Here is a 19,623-nt window from a genome sequence, read left to right as displayed (position 1 = left end):
ATAGGGAGGTGGAAATGGATTTTGTAGATTCATTCTTGTTTCTTCCTAGGTTTAATCAGAAGCACACAGCCAACAACTGGGTCTCCTGCACTGCCTCACAAGCAGAGGGACAAGTCACCCAGCAGCCTGCTGGAGGATGCCAAAGAGACCACTTTCACCAGGGACAGAAAAGGTGGCTTCTTCAGCTCCTTCATGAAGAAGAGGAATGCTCCCACACCTCCCAAGCGCAGTAGCTCCTTCCGTGAGATGGAGAATCAGCCCCACAAGAAATACGAGTTAACGGGTAACTTCTCATCTGTTGCTTCCTTGCAGCACGTGGATGGGTTCGCTTTTGCTCCCACACAGCAGGACACAAACCTGGCACCACCCAAGTGCTACGGTGGGGGCTTTGTGCAGAGGACCTTCTACAATGACGATGGCACTGGTACCAGCAGCGGTGGGGGTGTGAGCACTGGTGGTGGGTGGTCTGGCATCACAGGTTTCTTTACACCACGCTTGATTAAAAAGACACTGGGACTACGACCAGGAAAGCCCACTGGCAATGAGGAAGCATCAAAGCCTTTTCCAAGGTCGAACTCTACATCTTCCATGTCCTCAGGGCTTCCAGAGCAGGATAGAATGGCAATGACCCTTCCCAGGAATTCCCAGAGGTCAAAAATCCAGCTGGAACGGACAGTGTCCACCTCCTCTCAGCCTGATGAGAGCACAGGGAGGGCAAATGACCTGCTGCCCAAAAGGTTTGAAGAAGGTTCTGCTTTGACCAGAGAAAGACCAAAAGCTAAACTCTTGCCAAGGGGTGCCGCAGCTCTCCCTTTCCGAACCCCCTCCAGTTCAGAGGAAAAGGAGATTCCAGGGCTAGCAGCAACTCCTAAAAGCAAAGAAAAGAACAGTGGCCCTCGGCAAGGGGCCCTCGAGGATGGCGAGAGACCAGGGTGGTCCTCTCCAGTAAAGGCTGCAGCAATACTTCCAACCACTCATAACCACAAAGTGCCAGTCCTAATCTCACCCACTCTAAAACACACTCCAGCAGATGTGCAGCTCATTGGCACAGACTCTCAGGGTAATAAATTTAAGCTCTTATCTGAGCATCAGGTCACTTCTTCCGGCGACAGGGACCGGCCCAGACGGGTAAAACCAAAGTGTGCTCCACCTCCACCACCAGTGATGAGGCTCCTACAGCAGCCAGCTGCCTGCTCGGATGCAGCAGAAGAACTCAGCAATGCGTCGGGAGCGCAGCACGGGCTGGAGTCAAGCGAAGGGAGTAAGAAGGCGGCAGCAGCACCTGTCAGTGGGAAATCTGGGAGGCCCATGATGCCTCCACCACAAGTGCCTCTGTCATCGTCTTCCACCTCCCCAGTGAAAATGGCCAATGGCACAGCTGGCGCAAAGATAGCGTTAAGAAAGACCAAACAGGCAACTGAGAAAATCCCAGCAGATAAAATCAGCAAGGAGGCATTGCTGGAGTGTGCTGATCTTCTCTCGAGTGCCATCGCTGAGCCAACACCAAACAGCCAGCTGGTGGACACAGGGCATCAGCTGTTGGATTACTGCTCAGGCTACGTGGACTGCATTCCGCATACACGCAACAAATTTGCCTTCCGGGAAGCCGTGAGCAAACTGGAACTCAGCCTGCAGGAACTGCAGGTGTCCTCAACAGCTGCTAGCATCCCTGGGGCAAACCCCGTCCTTAATAACTTATTGTCGTGCGTCCAAGAAATCAGCGATGTGGTGCAAAGGTAGCTACTGTCAATCTGGGTAAGAGAAATACATGTGGGGTGGGGGGGACTTTTTTCTGTACTGATGCTTTCAACAGGAAAGACTGATACTTGAGTATGTGAAGTACCTCAGATCACTGAGTTCTCACGTTTACAAGTTCATCTCAGAAAATGGGGATGGAGAGGGTAGATTCGAGCTGTAAGGGGCAGAACATCAAGTAGTTGTCCCTACCTTGCCAGCCTGGTCTGCTCGGTATGGCAAGGCAAGGAAGATCCTTGCTCCTCCCTTTGACAGGCAGGAGAATCGATGGCAGGTTCTCGCTCTGGGAAGGACGGTCTGGCAGCCGGAATACTGGAGTGGCTGCCGGCCCCTTGGCTGTACGGACGCACCCCATCAGCTCTAACATACGCTTTTGGGCTCCTGACAAGGCGAGGAAGGGCCCTGGGGCTCTGCTGGTACCAGCTGCTGAGCAGTCCTGGCTGGGCAGCTCTGAAGGAGCAGGCTGTGTGCAGCTGGGGGCAGGTCTAATGCACTGACAGTATTCAGAGCTGCTGGAGGTGGATGCACTAGCCTCAGTGGCTTACTTCCACAGTGCTGTTGCTGCTGTAATGAGAACTGCAAAATTAGTTAATATATGAAATTATCCCTTTTCCCTCCTGTCCACCTCATCTCCCACATGTTCTCGTCTTCATTGTAGCTGAGGCATCAGGAATGCTGGGCAGACTTACCACTGGAATTACCCCCATCCCACCACACTGCCTTCACTCAGTCGATTCCTATTTCTAGTGGTCTAGCATGAGTGCTGCTTGATGGTCATTGGTTGTGAGTAGTTTGGGACTCTTGCACAACTTGCCAGTGTTAATAGGATGGGGTGGGGTGTTGTTTTGTTTGTTTGTTTTTTTTAAAGCTCTAGATTGTTTTTAACTCGTTACCAGGTTGACTCCCCAGTTCAGATTCAGCACCTTGAGGCCCGTGGGAGGCAAGGCAGAACCTCTGCCACCAGCAGCCCCTGGCTGCAATCTGCTTACCTTCAGCAGGCAGTGCTGGAGCCAGGAGAACAGCCTGGCCTGCCTGCAGGTCTCCCCGCACCGCTCCCTCCTCCTGACACAGCACAACCACATCACAGCGCTTTCTGGGATTTGTTGCTCTTGCTTACCAATCTTGCAGCTTCCACTGCCCGGGGGCGTGAAGGTGACTAGGTATGTCAACACATGAGTCACAGCCATCTTTTTTTAGTTTATGTATTTTGACAACTGGACCAGAATCTCCTGCTGCGTAAAACTGCGTTCTGCCTGAAACGTGACAGAAGCGTTAGGGCCTTGCTTGGAGAGCTCCCACTGGAATGTGGTCTCTGCTGGTCTACTGACAATCCCAGAAGGCAGGCAGTCATGTGGCTGATCTCCTTCCGTCCTGGTGCTGTTGGTTGACTGTTGTGGCCTCAGAAAGCTGGTGTTCTGTGCATGTGCACAGCTCCCTGAGAGTTAAAGGACTGGCAAGTACAGAGACCTCAACTACTTGTTGGTTAGAGAGAAGAAGCAAACAGGCCTGATACCTGCATCCAAATACCCGTTACCCTGCATGCTGCTGCTCACTTCACACTGTTTGTGATGACAGAGGATCTGGCTTGCTTTGCACCTTAAATCTTTTATTTTTATTTTATTTTTTTTGCTAAAGTGCTTTTTTTAACTTGTTTTTAAAGCGTGACTGTGCTGCTTTTAGGTTGAGCATTTAGAGTTGAGCTGGAGCACAGGTGTGAATTCAGATGGTTGGCACTCAGGCATTCCTTGTCTGCCTACAAGCATTGCTCTGTTGGTGCTCAGAAGCAGGCTGGACCTCTTGGCACAAGCCACTGTTGTTTCCATGGAACACGGTGAGATGTGGCCTGAACCATTCTTAGTAATGTGCCCGTGTCTGAGAATCCTCATATTATTTACTAGTCTGTGGTAGATAAAGTTGTGTGTCACGCTGCATGAATGTGCACCAGTGGAGCAGTATGCGAGGTGAAATGGACCACGTGTGCTTCACTGTCAAAGTGGGTGAAATAATAATAATAAAAAAAAAAAGCAATCCTTCCACCCCAATCAATAGGTATTAAGGTGAATTAATTGTTCCTACAAGTCAGCAAGCTGATCCCTTTGTGGGTTAGTCGTCCTTACCTTGTGGCACCAAGCACACCTGGAAGAGCCTGCTGTCTCATTCTGCAGTAAGATTTCCAGCTTGTCCTGGATCTCCTCTGGGTCTTGCACTTCAGCTGCAGGTCCCTGGGGCAGTTATTCAGCAGGGAGGCAGAGCACCTAACAGTTATCTTGTAGACTTTACCGAGGGCTTTTGTGGTTTACCTTATCTGCTTCAGTCATCTTTATTGAACATGTGCATCACTGCACACCAAATTAGCTGCCTTTGGAAAGCTGACCCGTAAAGGGAAAAAATCTTAAGGCATTGCTTCATGTTGCCTTCTTAACAATCAGGAGGAGTGGAAGGGTATGAGAGCTTTCTTGGTGTCAGAAAGGCTGGTCCTGTTTGCCCTGCAGACAATCGTGTGGTTTCATCATTGTACTGCTTTTCAGCCCAGTAAAAGCCAACTGGAACTGAAGTGGTTATTCTCAGGGGAAAGGTATTTTAACTAGAACGTTTTAAAAGTGTTATTCCAGTTCTGCTGAGTATTTTAAAAGAAGCTTTTTTATTTTTTCCTGAATGTAGGTCTTCCAGAAAAGCTCCTGTGAAGTGATAGAATAGCAAACAATTCCTGGAATTTTTAATTATTAGAACAGACCCCTTTCAACTCTTTCATACCCTGCTTAAGAAACAAACTGTGCCCCAGCAAAGGGCTGGCTACCCTCCCCATGTTTGCTTTCTTTGAGTGCTGCCTGTTTTCTCCTCCCTCACAGAGGTAGTTGGCAGGGACACAGCTGTTAGAAGAAATTAGAAGCAAAATTCATCTGCTCTCACAGGATCACAAACAGTGGGGGCAGCTTCTCTCCCACCGCTATTACAGGTCCTTTCCGTCTGCTAGATTTGCCTTTCTGTTCAGCCTTTAAGGTCTCAACCGTAGCAGCTTCTCTGCTTTCAGCTTTGCACACAGTCTGCGTCAAGTACTGTAAGGATGGCAAAGCCCTGTTACTTCTTCCAGTGAAGAGCATCTCTTGCTCCAGCCTTTGTGGATAAGACAACCTCCTCTTGTGTTTCCTTTCTTCGCTGTTGTGAGAAGGCCTCGTATGGTAAAGATGCAAATGCAGCTGGGCTCTCTAACTTGCACTACTATGGCCTAGAATTAAAGGCAGTCATCTTTGCAGCAGGGCTGGCAGACCATAGAGGCCTGGTAATGGCAAGCTCAGAGCCCAGAGCAAGGCAGTGTGGGGAATTTCTCTCTCTAGCTCCCAGGGGGGCAGCCGACCCGCCAGTGCAGCTTTCTGCACTGTATGCTCTTCTTAACCCTGGGCACAGTGCACTTGGCTGGCTGGGTGGCAGCACACAACTGGCTGTACTTCTCACCAGTGCTGGCAGGACTGAATGAATTAAGAGCTTTGGTCTTAGGACTGCATCAATCTTTGCAGCTGGGAGAGCAGAGCTGAACAGAGCAGCACTCCTGATGCAGAACACGGAGCTGTTGTCTCTGTTCCTTATCCTCACAGAAGAGGCTTCTCTGAGCACCACTGGCCCAGTGTCAGCAGGGAGCAGCTGGTCTAAATGGGCTGTGAGCACTGGAGTACTCTTAGGCCTGGAGCGTAGAACAAACCCTCAGCCTATTCCCTGGTGGTAGGAAGTGACAGCTTCTGGGACATATCTGCAGTACCTGCAGAATGAGATATACCTGTACCAAAGGAGGTCATCTTCCCAGCATGGCTGCTGTGCACGAGGGTGTAGAGCCCGCTCGGCATGGCATGCTGTGGGCATCAGTACTGAACTCACAGAGGGCAGGAATGGATTAAATCAAACACATTAATCACCAATCACTCTACAGTGTTGTCAACTGTTTTGTTTTTAATTGTTATTGTAATATATTTTGGTTGTTTTTCTAATTTAATTCTCTCACTATCGTCTGACTGTGAACTGCGAACAGTGTTAAACTTGATGTAAATAAGGCCTTGGAAGGGCCTCTTTGCCTGTCGTTCCACAAAGTTTTGCCAATTTGCATTTTGTTTTAAATAAAGGTTGCAATATTTTATTGGCAAAAAAAAACCTTGCCTAGACATTGCTTTATTTTTCTAAAGCATATTCTAACCTGCACTGTACTAACCCAAAGCCAGTTACTCAAAAAACCAAAACTTTACTGACCTCACGCTGGCTGACCTCACAAGCAACCAAGCAGATCAGCTGGTTGTAAAGCAGAGCCTGAACTGTGCTGTTCTGCAGGGCTGCATACCCACTGAAGAGCTGCTTTCCCTCAGGCACCTTTCTGCTGTTTCCAGGACTGACATATGTGATGAAATGACCACCCATAAACCAACTCTGAGCAATGCCTGATAAAAGTAGACGTAGCACTTAGGTCCAGCCTCGAGTCAGCAGCCAGGCTTAAGCTAACTTTGTACAGAGAGAAGCAAGATGAGCAGCTGGTTCGCCTCCCTGCCTTGGATCACATAGCCTCATCAGATTAGATCGGCAACCTCAGAGGCTGCAGAGCAGTGCTCAGCCTGTCCCTGGAGTTGTGCTGCTCATCACTGGCACTGCTGAGACGTTCCAAGCTTAAAGTAGATCAAAGGTCCGCACATGAGGTAGCTGAGCTGTCCTTGGCAGCTGCTGATTCACCTCACTGTGCAGCAGCTGTGTTGGAAGGGAGTTTTGACCTCGAGGTCACAAAGTGATTCTTCTATCACTGTTGAAATATTTTGGTCCATTCTTATCACCTGGCAAGTACCCAGACAGCAAACAGCCCCTTGGTGTAGTAATGCTGATACCAGCCAAAACCCCACAGCACGCAACATACTGGGGGGGGAAAAAACTATCTTATTCCAGCTCTGAAAACCAGAATTCAACTGCAACCTGTTATTTCACCCACTGTCCTCCTCAGCTGCTCTTTGCCCATGTCTGTCTCTCCCCTAACCAGCTCCTGCAATGCAGCAAACACACTCTTCACCAAATGGCTCAGGGAAATGATTTCAGCAGGAGCTCACCTCATCCCACAGCTGCTTCCATGGAACAAAGACTAAGAGAGAGGAGGAGGTCACTCCTAAGCAAAAGGCTGTAGGTTTAAAATCTCCAGTGGAGATGAAGCAGTCATTTTCTGTATGTGACTGAGGAAGCTGTGGACAGGGATGAGGCCGTGGCTTGTGCTGGATCAGTCTGGCCTGGGCTTTCACTAACCGGCAACAAACAGGCAATACTCCCACTCACATGAAACTAAGCATCTGTCAGCACAGCCGAATCACTGCTTCAGGATAGAAGGAGGGAGTAAGAAACACCATGTGGACTTAAAAACCCAGCCAAGCTCAGCCTGCTGGCACCCCACCTGTAAGGTTGGGCAGAGTGCATTGCCTTCCCTGTGAGCAGCCCTCGGAGTAATATGGAGTTCAGTCCCTGCCCCTGTGCAGGGGTGATCTGCTTGCCTGACCTTGTGCAAGGAGAGCAGCTCCTGGTGTATGGAATCAGCTTCACCAGGGATGTAGTCCCACCTGGTGTTCAAGGAAGGAAGTAATTGATGCGCTGTGATACAGATTTACAGCCTTGTGCAGAGAAAAGCTTCTCCTCTTTGGGGACAAACACCATCATCCTGGCAACCTCATCAAGAGCTGCCTCTGTGTAAGGAAGTCCACGGGCCAGGAAGGCATCCCGTGCGCAGAGCTTCACGTGGTGGTACTCCAGAGGTAGGAATGGCACAAAGAAATCAACGAGGTTCTCCTCAAGGAGATGGCTGCGGGCATAACCATTCTCTGCAACAAAAAGCAAGACAAAGCAAACTTCAGCCACCTGAGAGCTGGCAGCTCTGGGGCTGAAAGGGAGCAAGATTGGCTCAGCTCCTCTTTCGATGTGCCTTGCTGCCATGCTCACTAGGCTGAGCTATATGGAAGAAGGGAAGGGTATATCAACACTCTTCCAGATTGTTTCTGCAGCACAAAGCTCATAAAGAAGCCCCAGCCTGGTGCTCAGGGGCAGGTTTGTGACTGGGCAGACTGCCTGCTGCAGCAGCCCAGCTCCTACCTGCAAGCTGCAGCATCTCCAGCTGCAGCTGTTGTTCCAGGAGCTCCGCAGGAATCTCCTCTCGTGCCCGTCCAGCTCGCCAGAAGTCCAGGGCAACCTCGTTGATGGCACTGCCACCAATATTGCTGCAGACAGAAGAGAAGTCACTCCACCATGCTGACAAGCTCGAATTGCTCAGAGCTGCCAGCAGCCTCCTCTATAGGCAGAGCTCAGCAGTTCTGTTTACAACAAAGCAAACACTGTGCCCATTCAGCACCTGAAACATTTGCACAGCTGAATGGTGTTCTGAACAAATCTGTACAGCTATCTTCCATCTTCCCAGCCCAGGCCTGGGGCAGCTGCTTGCTCTTCCACATGGGGCCAGGAGCCAACAGAACCCTCTGTTTCTGTCAGTACTCACTGACCCCTCAGGTGACACTTGGCTCCACAGCAAACCCTGAGTAAGCCACTGCCAAGTCCAGGCCAGAGGATAGGGAACATGGCAGGAGTCCCATGAGACGAAAATGGCCAGGACAGGGACCTTGCCTGGTGGGGGATGCAGGGTCCAGGCAGTCACCGAGGCTCCCAGGGCAGCCCCCACACCTCAGAAGGCAGCCCCTGGTCTGAGCACCCTCCCACCAGGGAGCTGGTGATGCTGGGAACCAGCTGGGGTTGCCCAGAGATGTGGAGGAAGCCTTGTCCTTGGAAACAGCCAAGGTCAGTATGGATGAGGCTCTGAGCATCTGATTGACCTGCAGGCATCTCTGTTCACTGCAAGGGAGTTGGGCCAGATGACCTTTAAAGTTCCCTTCCAACTCTAATGATTTTGTAATTCTATGTGAGGGTCTTGGGTCTCATACCTATCTTTCCTCGTGTGTCAGAGGAAGGACCCATTCCGCAGATGGTGGGGAGGTAAAATGAAGAAGCCATCACCACCTCCCTTTGCCACCTTGCCAACACAGTTCATACCCATCCTAATCCCTTTGGCTGAGCGGTGGCCATTTGCTCAAGCCCAGCCACAGCTGCAAATCCAGGCCACATTCAGACAAGGCTGGGCCAGAGCCAGCCCTGCAACAAGTCTGTGTCACACTGCCACCAGACATGATGAAACCCCCCAGTACTGATAGCACACCGCTGCAGTTCAAGATGCCCTGCTCTCTCTGCTTGATGACACAAAGGGGCTGACGTGGGCACTGGGGCTGTGCAGCATGCCAGGTATGTGGACCAAGGCACCTCCGCACAACTGGCAGCATGTCTACTCTGCCCAGAGTGGACAGGACACATTAGGTCAGCCCTGTAGCACCAGGTCTAGAGTCAGGTCTTCCAAGAGCAGGGAAGCTTCCCTAGGGAACCGATGAGCTTGGAGGTCAGCACACTTGCCTGGATGGTGTGAGGTGGAGGTACAACTTCCCTTTCACACAGAGCGGGGAACTGAATATAATTTATACCTGGTCAGGTATAAACAGATGTAAACCACAAGGCAAGTGGGACCTCTCCATATGGCACTGCCACATCCCACAAGGACCTGCAGTCCTGGCCTGCAGTGTTCCCTGCAGTGCAGGATGACACCACACTATCTCTGAACCTCACTGGTGCCTAGGCACCAGCTCAGCTAGGCCTCAGCTCCTCAGCACATCAAGGAAAGCTGGCCATGGAGGCAACCACCCCTTGGAAGAGCTGGGCATCTTTTCCCTCTCCTCTGCATTCCAAGTCCCTTATATCACTCACTTTCAGGAGCTTTATCCCTCCCTATGTCCTTGAAAGCCCAGGAGTTACCTGAGGAAGAGGAAGATGGATCTCCGGTTATCTTGCTGGCCCTTGTCAGAGCGAGCTGTGAAGGGCTTGATGACATCCAGGAGGCCAAAATGAAGCTTCTCTGCCTCATCGAAGATGAACAGTGACTGCTTGCAGAGCTGCACAGTCTCACTTATCTGCTTCTCCAGCTGAACCTGCAGAACAGCGGGCAGGAGTGAGGTGCCAACAACAGGAGACAGCATAGGGACCCCAGACTCCCTCTCCCCAGTTTTCACTGCTGAGCATAATGATATACGGGACATCCCTTTGGTGAGCTGTCCCTTTTGCATCCTTTCCCAGTTTCTTGTGCACCCCCAACCTACTAGCTGAGGGTCAGAGTGGGAAAAACAGAAAACCTTGAAGCAGTGCCCACACTCAGATCAGTAATAGCTAGAACAGCAGTGTTACTAGCTCTGCTTCACTCACAAACCTAAAACACAACACAGTGCAGCTGATATGAAAAAAAAAAATAAAACAAACAACTTCATCCCAGCTAGACCCAGTACACCAAGACACCACCAGCTCTCACCTTGTAGGAGTCCACGTACTTGTAGTGGGGGAAGTGGAAGAGCGCAATGAACACCCTGACACATTCACTCTTCAGCCCGTCCCGGTACAGGTGAGCAGCCACCATGCGGGCCACAAAGTTCTTGCCTGTGCCAGACCAGCCATGGAAGGAGAGGACCAGAGCCTTCTGAGGCTGCGGGCTCTGCAGGAACCCTTGCAGTGCCCGTATGACAATTTCTTTGGCCAAGTGCTGCCCGTGGAGATGCTCATGGAAGTCCAGTTCTAGCCCTGAAGGAAATACAGCAAAAGCTCAGCCTTTTCCTAGAAGCCCAGTTGATGCTGCTGGGAATACGAGAAGACATTGCACAGCAGCAAGCCCACACAGCCCTGCTGATGGGACTCGTCCAAGAGAGCCTTGAGCTGACATTAGTGGTGCAGGGTTAACATGGCAGGATGCTCACAAATCCTGTGCCCTGCTCATATCTGCCACTGACTGCACAGAGTATGCCTTCTTGCAGTCCAAGAGCTGCAAATGAGTGACAAGAAGCAGGACTTGGCTCAGTCCCTCCTCCCCCCAGAAATGCCTTTTACATGCATCACTTGCTAAAATAGGCTTTTTAAAAGAATGACAGCAACAAAGGAAACAGCAGCACCCACCTGTGACATTGTTGATGATCCGGCAGTCTCCTGTATTGCAGCACTTGCCAAAACTGCAGTACCAAGCAGAGAGGATCTCCAGGTAATCCTGGCCCACCAGAGGCAAGCTCCAGCCTGCAAAGGTCAGAGCACAGACAAGCCTCATTCTTGCACTGTGCACAGGCACCCAGGTGTTCCCAAGTTAACTGCCACCCTCCCCAGGTGCAGGGAAGCAGATGGGGAGAGCGATAACGAGCTGCAGTTGGCTCCACGGCAAACGGGTGCATCGGAGGCAGAGTCAGAGTGGGCACGAGCACAGCACGCTTCCCTCCCCAGCACAGCGCAGGCTGAGCAATGAGGAGTCCCTTCCCACAGAACTCGTGGGAGCTCGGGGTGCAGACCCCATCACTGCGCCCCAGGCACAAGAGAGGAAGGAGCTTACCTGGGCCGGGGCTGGTCTTTTCCTCCTTCCCGCAGCCCTCCTGCCACACTCTGCAAGCCAGGTACTGCCAGTACTGCTTGGAGAGAGCTCCCACGGCTCCCAGCTGCTTCTTCACCGCCTCGTACCTCGCTCTGCCCCACGGTGCCGCCTCCGTCACAGCGCTCTGGCGCTCCTCCAGCAGCTCCCGCTGCTTCCCACTGCTCCCCAGTCCCCCGCAGTCCCCCAGCAGCAGCAGCAAGCAGCAGGCCTGCCTCAGCCTGGACAGCAGCGTGCCCCGACCCATGGCCGCGCGGACCTCCTGCCCGGCCGGGCTGGGGGCCCGCGGGCTCCCGTCTTGCCTGCGGAGCGCCGGAGCTGTGAGCTCACTTCCTGCAGCGCTGAAATACCCGGGCCGGGGGCACAGCCAGCTGAGCCCAAGCGGGACGGCCTGCCCCGTTGGGCCGGGCGCGGCTCCTCCTCCAGCACAGCACGCAGCAAAACCCGGCCCCGGGGACGGCCGCCGTGCGCACAGCTGGAGGGACGCCGCGGGGACGGTCGGCCCGAGCCGGGCAGCACCGCGCAGCTGCCGCTGAGCGCTGACACGGGCGGGTTGTGTTTCTGGGGATTGGACTTTCCTTGCGGCGTGCTCGGGTGCGTGTTTAGCAGGAAAACGTGATTGCAGATGAAACACACGCAAATCCAAATGCTCGCATGATGCCAGAGACACGAGGTGGGGCTTCGGGAAGCGCCTTGCCCTCCTCCGGGCTCGCCGTTCCCAGCACGCAGCTGGCCGCGTTGCTCTGCGGGGTCATTTCTAAGGGGCACAGAAATGATGAGAGGACACAAACGGACTCAGGACAGCTGCGAAGTACTCCCGGGGACATCTGCTGGGTTTAGCCTGCAGATCGAGGCTCTGGGAGGAAATATTTTGGTCCTTGGCTCTGGGATGGGTTTGCTGTGCGTGTATCTATACTAAGGTTGCACTTAGTAATTCTTACATTAGTGCGTCTTTGCACACCAGTGCATCCAAACAGCAGCAGCTGGGGTGGGCTCCACCCTGGCAAGCAGCCAGGAACAAAGTTCAGATCAGCCAACAACCACCATGAAATCACATGAGAGAACGGCAGTACAACCCCTTACCACCAACAACCAGTTTTCTGCAGCAAGCTGCAAAAGCAACGAGCTGCACAGGGCAGCTGTGGGCTGCCAGGCCTTAGGGCTGGCTGCTCTCACTAAAGCAGGAGACTTCAGGACCCTGAGCAAAGCCTGGGTTTGGTTTTGGGAGGACATAATAGAGGAAGGGCATATTTCTGCCCTCTAAAAGAGGAGCAGTCAGTGCTCAGCTGTGCGGGGGAGATGAGAAGTGGATAAGCCACCTGTAACTTGCATTCTACCCGAGGCTGGACCCACTGCTGGTTTACTGTAAAGAACTAACAACTACATGAGTTGGTGAGCATCAGGACACTCACAACTTACCCTAACCAAGACAAGGCTGAGACGTGCTGCTTCAGATATGGATGAATGTCAAGTTTATCTTGAGTGCTCAGGAAAATGAAGTGGATCCTGAAATGCAATTCACTCATCCAGGCGATGGGGAGCAGGATTCCAGTGCCAGCACGGCGTGGCATGGAGCAGATCTCCACCTACAGGTGGCCATAAATACTGCAAATCTGCATCAGAAAGACTCTGTGTTGATTAATGTAATTGCTGCAGCTTAAAAAATTATTTGTGAGGTTAAAACCTTAACGCTAGATGCTATAACTAATACAGAACTAACATCAGTGCACATTAAAAACAAATAAGCAAAATTAAAAGCACTGTAGCCACAGTGCCATCAGCTAAGAAGAGCCTATCAGAAGAGACAGGCTTCACACAGAGAGAGAGATGCTCTCATGTTCCCAAGAAAAGGGTTTGAAAAATATAATAGGAAAGCTATGACGACTGTCCCACAGCAACACCAGCCCCACAGTGCTACAGCACAGCTCCAGGCATGTCACCTTCACTTAAGTGTGGCACACTGCAAGAGCTAGAGGGGAAAAGAGAGTAATCAGTAATCTGCCAAATACATGCACCCTGTCTGACCAGGCTCTGAGATTAAAAAGGCACTGAAGCAAAATAAAATGAAGTAACATGAGGAAAAAAAAATTAAAAAATCCACCTTTTCTGAATAATTCAGTTCCCTCTGCAGGGCCTCAGGCAGGAAGTGATGCCCAAGGACTAGATGGGAGAATGCAGAAGGGTGGACGAATGGCTCATACCTGGTCTGGGAAGCACAGCACTCAGTGCCCCAGTGCAGCTTGCTGGGACTTCATTGCTCTTTTCCTCTCTCTGCTGAGTCTCAGGGGTTTGTTGTAGTATTGTTAGACTTCAGCTGCTCTCACAGCAGGAAGACAGCTGCTGGGGTTTGCCCAGTCCCAGCATAACATTGGGATGTGTGACTTCACCTCACTGTGTTATTCCACAGCAGTCCTGGTGAGTGATATCCATCCGATTAAAAATCCATGATCTCAAGTCAAGCTGGGCCTTATACTGCAGAGCATCTAAAGAGAATGGAAGAGCAGTACTGCAAAACAAGTAGTTACATCTGCCTTATTCAGCACTCCTGGCAACTTGGTGCAAGCACTCAGAGCAAAGCTTGCCATCAGGATTTTATCCTACAGCTGTATCTGCTGGATGGGGAAATGCCGAGCATCCATCCTTCTACGGTTTGAATCAGTAGAAAGAAGATCTGGAGTAAAGGAGATCCCCGTCCCCCTTATTTGTTCCTACAAAGTCCTGTCCCCAGCCTCCTAAAAATATTGACACTACAAAGGAGAAACAGCAGAGTACCACACATGGGATACGTGAAGGATGAACCTACTTTTTTTCCCCCCATTTCTACATTTTAGAAATGTGCAGGGAAAGAACTTGAAAGACGTGCAAGAAAAGTGCTAGTTTTCAAAACCATTTTCTGGCTCGAAGTTGTTTCTGTGTATTCTTCTGCAAGATTGTGTTCATTATATAATCAGAAAACACTTTAAACACCACCGCTAAGCCCAACGGCACCACAACAATACAGGAGTAATACAACAATGCTGTCATAAAAACTCTCAAGATGAGCCATTTCAGCCTTTCAAAAAATCTTTAAAAGCATCTGCAATGTTTACCAGTTACTGACCTGCTTATATACAAAGAACTGTGTCCCATTCATGGCACATGTCCCATTCTGACATCTCACAGATAGAAATAGGAGATATGAAAAACTGCCACCGTGCAATGCTGGGAGCTATGAAAAGCCCAGGACTGCTCCCAGCAACAACTAAATCCCAAACCACTTCTTACAGAAATCAGCAATGCTGAATTCCAAGCTTTCAACTGAGAAAATGCAATTTAAGAAAAAGTAGGAGCTTCTAGTGGCTTAGCATGGCAATGTTGCTGATGGTTCAGGGCAGGTCAGAGACCAGTGCTGCATTTCCACAAGCACAGTGCCTTGGCCATGTCGGGGCACTCCTGTGCCCAAAGCCACAGGCCAGCACAGCTCATGCAGATGTCACAAGTACACAGCAGCTCCCAGTGGCTTCCTTTGCTTCCAGATGCCTGACACTGAGAGCTGTGAGCATCACCTCCTACCTTTGAAATGCTCACAACTGTTTTATTATTACAAAAACAAGCTCTGAAGCAGCTAGGTCAGTCCCTGCGCTCTGTGGGATCAATCTTCGATAGCTGTTTATTTGCCCCGTCTCATAACAGGGCTTCAATAAGAGCTCAGGGAAGCCAACCACAAATGCATGCCAATTCTATATGCATCTGTTGCCAAATGAATACACACTCCTTGCTCTGTACAACAAATCCAGCCTAGTGGGACACAACCAAGACATCAGCCTGGATGCTTGGCACAAACAGGGCTCTGAACACATTTTCTAAAGCAAAAACAAAAAACAAAAAACAAAAAGCAAACAAACAAACAAACAAAAAACAAAACAAAAACAAAAAAAAAAAAACAAAAAAAACACACAAACATTTTCTTTCCAAAGACCATTTAAGCCTAGGTATGTTTTGTTTAGCATCACTTTGGAAGGCTCTTCTTAAGCACAATCTTCCCCTTACCAGCTCTTCCAACCAAGCTGCACATATGGCCCCATTCCTAAAAATACACTTCTGGAATTAACGCCACTGGTAAGCATCAGTGAAGGAATAACCATGAAATACCAGCAGCAAAACAATTCAAACATTCAACTCAGTACATGCTGGAATGAGGGGAGAGGGGAGGGCTGGGAGAGAGACTTAAACAATCCATCAGCACTGCTTTATTAAAATCTTTATTCACACAATGTTCCTTTATGCAGAACCCGACCCTGGGGGATACAAGTAGAAAGTTGTGATTGCACTCTGTTTTCTTATTAGCAACCTCCATTTGTGCAGCTGTTCCCAGGGGCAATCCTCTGACAGCTCCAACAGGGGTGTCTGTTTCAAGCATCTTGCTCCAGCTGCCACAGCAAATAAATTACCTTCTTAATAAATTATTATTTTTCAGTTGAAGTTTGTTTGGCAAGACACACTCCAGTTCACTAGCTGCTGGAAGAGGAGCCAGTCTCAGGGGCTCCTCCAGCCCAAGTGCTGACTTAGGAAGGAGGAGACAGAGCATCATCAGCCATCTGCTGTTTCTTTTTAATTAGTTCTTGGTTTCTGTGCTTCAAGCGCTCTGCTACTACTAACATCCACGACATAACCGTTTGGTAACATCTGGAGCCAGCAATTACAGTGTGCAAAGTAAACAAGAATTAGAAGTGCCACAAAACCGTCATCGACTTAAGAACATAGCACCTGCCTCACAAGTGGCACTGCTGCCAGAGATTCAAGCAGATTCTGGTTTGCATGTGGATGCTGCTGCTTATTTCCTTTGCAATGGTTACAATTGAGTTTAACATTTCTCAGGGATCCATATTCAAACAAAACAATGATTGCTGCCAGAACACCAGAGAGTCCCACAGTACCAAAACTGGATCTTCCTGATTTTGGGTGAGAGAGGAATTGATTCTTCCTCCCTGCTGCAGAACACCAAGCTCCAGCAGTGCTTATAGTGACCAGAAGCATCAATATGACACAAATACAAAAAGAGAAAAAGAAAGCACCTATCTCCTGCTTATTTCTAAATTATGATGCTTGATTTCATGCCCTTTGCTTACAACTAAACCAATACAGTGCTTTAAATCTTTGATATATATACTGATGGAAAACTTATCTCCAAGAGCGATCTGATTGCAAAAGCTTTGGTGTAGAAGCCCATGACATACAAAGCATAAAGCACCGGACATTAATTTCATTTCATAAAGACAGAGATGCTTTTTTTGAAATCTGTTGTTCAAGTCAAATGTAAATGACTAAGAGTGGTCAAATCAAAACTTCAAATTTCTGTAGAACCATCCCACAACATTAAGTGCTCAAAAAAAAAAAAAAAAAAAAGAGTAAAAAATAAACAATGTGCTTTACAGTCTCTCCTTTTGCGTAAATAGTCTTGAACTTTTTGGGAAACACCTTTATGTCCAAATGCCTCGATGTATGCCTCTTCTGCTTCAGAATGAGAGCGTTCCCTAGCCACCTGCTGCTCACAGTACCTCCAGCAATGTCAGCTCACTGCTCACATCTGCCCATATGTCACAGGGCACCGCAGTGCAGGCAGTGACGGACAGGTCAGCCCTTGGCAGCTCCTGCCTCTGCTCACAGCCAGCTACCAGCCCCTGGCTCTGAGCAAAGGGGGCACACAAGGTACTGCCCACAATGTCTACATGCACAAAGGACCGTGGCTTGCAGTGCATGTGTTACATTATCCTGTACAGCAAGAAACGGGCACCAGTTTAACACTGGTGTACAAAAACTGGCTGTGTGTTAGCCTTAACTAGCACCACCAAGAAGTAATTCTAGCTCCAAACCTGAGTCTGTGTTGCGGCCAAGTCTGAAAGATGTCTACAAGAACATAAAAGCCAATTCCAGGAAAACAGTCGCATTCTGCTTTTGAGATACTCCGCTCAGGGGGTACAAAGACTTCAAGCTAAATTCCTTTTAAAAATAAACTCTTTCACTAACACCCCTTTGATCAGGTATGGCAGCAGGTGCGAGCAACAGGAAGCAGCTCTTCATCTTATCTGCCTGTCACCCTGCTGCAGAGCTAGAAAGATTCTGGCAGACAAATCAAGAAAAAGATCGAGCTGACATTTTGCTGCTCTAGCTCATAAATCCAATAATATGTAATCACTTCGGGAAGTGATCTGTTTCCTTACTTTTATGTTCCATACTGTCTGAACTGAAAATTGATGTGAAGTTGGTAAGTTTGGAAGTATGATGGAAGCTGTTTCCCTTCTGGAAATAGATTCAGACCTACCACAAGTGTGACAAGTTTCAAGGGGCACAAGCTCACCTGCAGTGCAGACTGACACAGCGGTGAGGAATGACAGGAGTAGCACAGAGGAGTGCTGCTCGTCTGCTCTGCAAAGCCAACTGGCACAGACTGTTCCTCACCTTACTGCAAAACCATCAGGAACAAGGACTCCAGGATGGCCGCCCTCCTGTCAGCACAGCACAGCGAGGGTTGCAGGAAGCAGCTGGGCAAGGCAGAATTCTTACTGCAAGTGCTCACAGCTTCAGAGCTCAGCCACAAGACAGTCCAGGCAGAAGGTGGGTCTGAAAAACTGCTGCTGCTCCACAGAACGGCAGCACTGAGCCATGCTTACAGCAGCAAGAAACTCTCTCCATGTGAGATTAGCTCAGGGCTCTCTCCACCCTTCAGGGCCCTTCCCACGGCTGTAGGCTACTGGGAAGTCCATCAATATACCTCTTTTCCAGCAGCACGGCACGTCCAGATTCTCCAAATTAAACAGGGCATGCAGTAAGCAGCACGACTTCACTAAATGGAATCTGCTTCCAAGGACAGACCCTGTCCTCCTCCTCCTCAGCTACAATATAATAAAGATTTTGTTAATATTGACGTAGGACTGGAGGGGGTGTTTCCCTAACTTAGACCTTGCCAGGTTCCTTACAAATGGGAAACAGTGAAGGACATGTGGGAACTTATTTTAACTCCTTAACTGTCAAGTGCTTATAATCACCCTGTCCTCCTCTAAGTCTTCAACCCTGTGCATAAATCTTTGATAGGACTTCAGTGATAAAACTGAAACGTTATCACAAAAGGCAACCCCCTTCCCCAGTTTTTATTGAGGGCAACTGAGCTGAGAGGTCACCACTCCCACCCCAATGGCATTCCGAAGAACCTCCCACCCCCTGAGGGGTGCAACTATTCAGTCTAATAATTATTTTATTCACCAGTTCCTCATTTTCTAAAGAAGCAGTAATATACCTAACCAGCTCACAGCTGATTATGTACAACCCTGAATCAAACAAAACTCGCAAGAGTGTACGTGGGGAAGAGAAGGGAGGAGGATCAGACTGTTCATCTCCACTTGTCCCCTCTAAAATCAGTCCACGCATTAGTGTCTGTATTCCATACACTTCCACCAACACAGAGAGCCATTTTTATCCAGTGCAACGTCCACTGCCGGCAATGGACACACCACAATGGCCATGATGCCCTTACAGGTACTGAGCCGTGCAAGGCTCAAACTTCCCACCTCTCACTGCTGTCAGCCCAAGGTAAAAGCCAGCATCACCTCTGTTTCTCTGGCTCGGAAGCTTTCCTGTTCATTTCAGTCCATCTTGGCCACAGCCTTTCAGAACTGATTGTGCTGTTTTTCTCTTTTTTTTTTTTGTTTGTTTGTTTCTTATAAAGGGAATTTCCTCTGTGTTCCACTACAATTACAAATGAGACAGTGTCATCCTGTCTTCCACCAGCACAACATCTGTCCCAAACTGGTCTGTGCACTGCTTCACTGTAGCCAGAATGCTGAGAAGCCGCTGGTCTAGGGCATCCAGATGAGGGTCAGAAAGTACTGGTGAGATGGGGTCATGCGACATAGCAGTTTTTAAGGCAGACTTCAGTACTCCATTCTTCAGATAATTGAGTCTGTTCCAGGTAGAAACCCGGATGCTGCAGAAGAAAAACAAAACACATCATCATACCACTGCCTGGGTAAAGTCCCATCAGCGATAACAAAGGCCAGCCTCTTGAGGGAGCCTCTTACATCGTGATTTTATCTGCAAAAATGGTTTGGGAATAGCAGGGCCCAGATGTAACTGCAGCACAGGCAATATATCTAGGTGTAACTCAAAAACTTGCAGTGAAAAAGCGAGAATCTAATTGGGACATAATTCTTATGCTATACAGGAACACTTTCAGCTCTTAGCAGGGAACTTCTCCAACCCTGAGGCCTTCTGGACAAAGTTCCAAACAAAAAAAATCAATAGTCTGGCTGTTAAAGCAAAAACAAAACTCATGCTACCTCTGGAAGAACATACTGATCAGCAACTAATCACAAAGGACACAAACCTGCCAATGAACTTCCGCA

General features: G+C 49.4%; 3 protein-coding genes across 8 annotated transcripts in view; 1 reads left to right on the top strand and 2 right to left on the bottom strand.

The window, feature by feature from the left end:
- Positions 1–19,623, top strand: part of ABL2 (ABL proto-oncogene 2, non-receptor tyrosine kinase) — a 59,492-nt gene that overhangs the window by 31,770 nt on the left and 8,099 nt on the right. For 3 of the 4 annotated variants that reach the window (XM_085232245.1, XM_010715793.4, XM_010715792.4), the window contains exon 11: positions 50–16,644. In XM_085232245.1, coding sequence (XP_085088371.1) covers positions 50–1,740 — 1,691 coding nt within the window. In that variant the 3' untranslated portion in view covers positions 1,741–16,644. Of the gene's footprint in view, positions 1–49; positions 16,645–19,623 lie in introns of those variants that run through there. The other variant, XM_085232244.1, reaches the window with a different exon arrangement.
- TOR3A (torsin family 3 member A) lies at positions 5,678–11,492 on the bottom strand. The gene is made up of 6 exons (XM_010715791.4): positions 11,210–11,492; positions 10,789–10,902; positions 10,154–10,419; positions 9,607–9,779; positions 7,852–7,976; positions 5,678–7,583 (listed from the first exon to the last, which is right to left on the bottom strand). The coding sequence occupies exons 1-6, from the start codon at positions 11,490–11,492 to the stop codon at positions 7,333–7,335; spliced, it is 1,212 nt and encodes a 403-aa protein (XP_010714093.1). The 3' UTR covers positions 5,678–7,332.
- The window catches only part of FAM20B (FAM20B glycosaminoglycan xylosylkinase), a 21,744-nt gene continuing 17,591 nt past the window's right edge, over positions 15,471–19,623 (bottom strand). For all 3 annotated transcript variants that reach the window (XM_085232246.1, XM_085232247.1, XM_085232248.1), the window contains exon 8: positions 15,471–19,205. In XM_085232246.1, the coding sequence (XP_085088372.1) occupies positions 18,974–19,205 (232 nt within the window). In that variant the 3' untranslated portion in view covers positions 15,471–18,973. The remainder of the gene's footprint in view (positions 19,206–19,623) is intronic.

This window comes from Meleagris gallopavo, chromosome 10 (assembly GCF_905368555.1).
Source record: "Meleagris gallopavo chromosome 10, MGAL_WU_HG_1.1, whole genome shotgun sequence".
Taxonomy (NCBI): Eukaryota; Metazoa; Chordata; class Aves; order Galliformes; family Phasianidae; genus Meleagris; species Meleagris gallopavo.
Note: the sequence above shows the minus strand (reverse complement) of the source record. Positions and strands in the feature narration are given on the sequence as shown.

Excerpts from the sequence above, each read along its gene's own strand:
- TOR3A (XM_010715791.4), bottom strand. The coding sequence starts at position 11,492 with ATGGGTCGGGGCACGCTGCTGTCCAGGCTGAGGCAGGCCTGCTGCTTG. Across the intron at positions 10,420-10,788 it reads GATCATCAACAATGTCACAG|GGCTAGAACTGGACTTCCAT; the intron begins GTGGGTGCTGCT and ends TATTTCCTTCAG. Across the intron at positions 7,584-7,851 it reads GGAGATGCTGCAGCTTGCAG|AGAATGGTTATGCCCGCAGC; the intron begins GTAGGAGCTGGG and ends TTTTTGTTGCAG.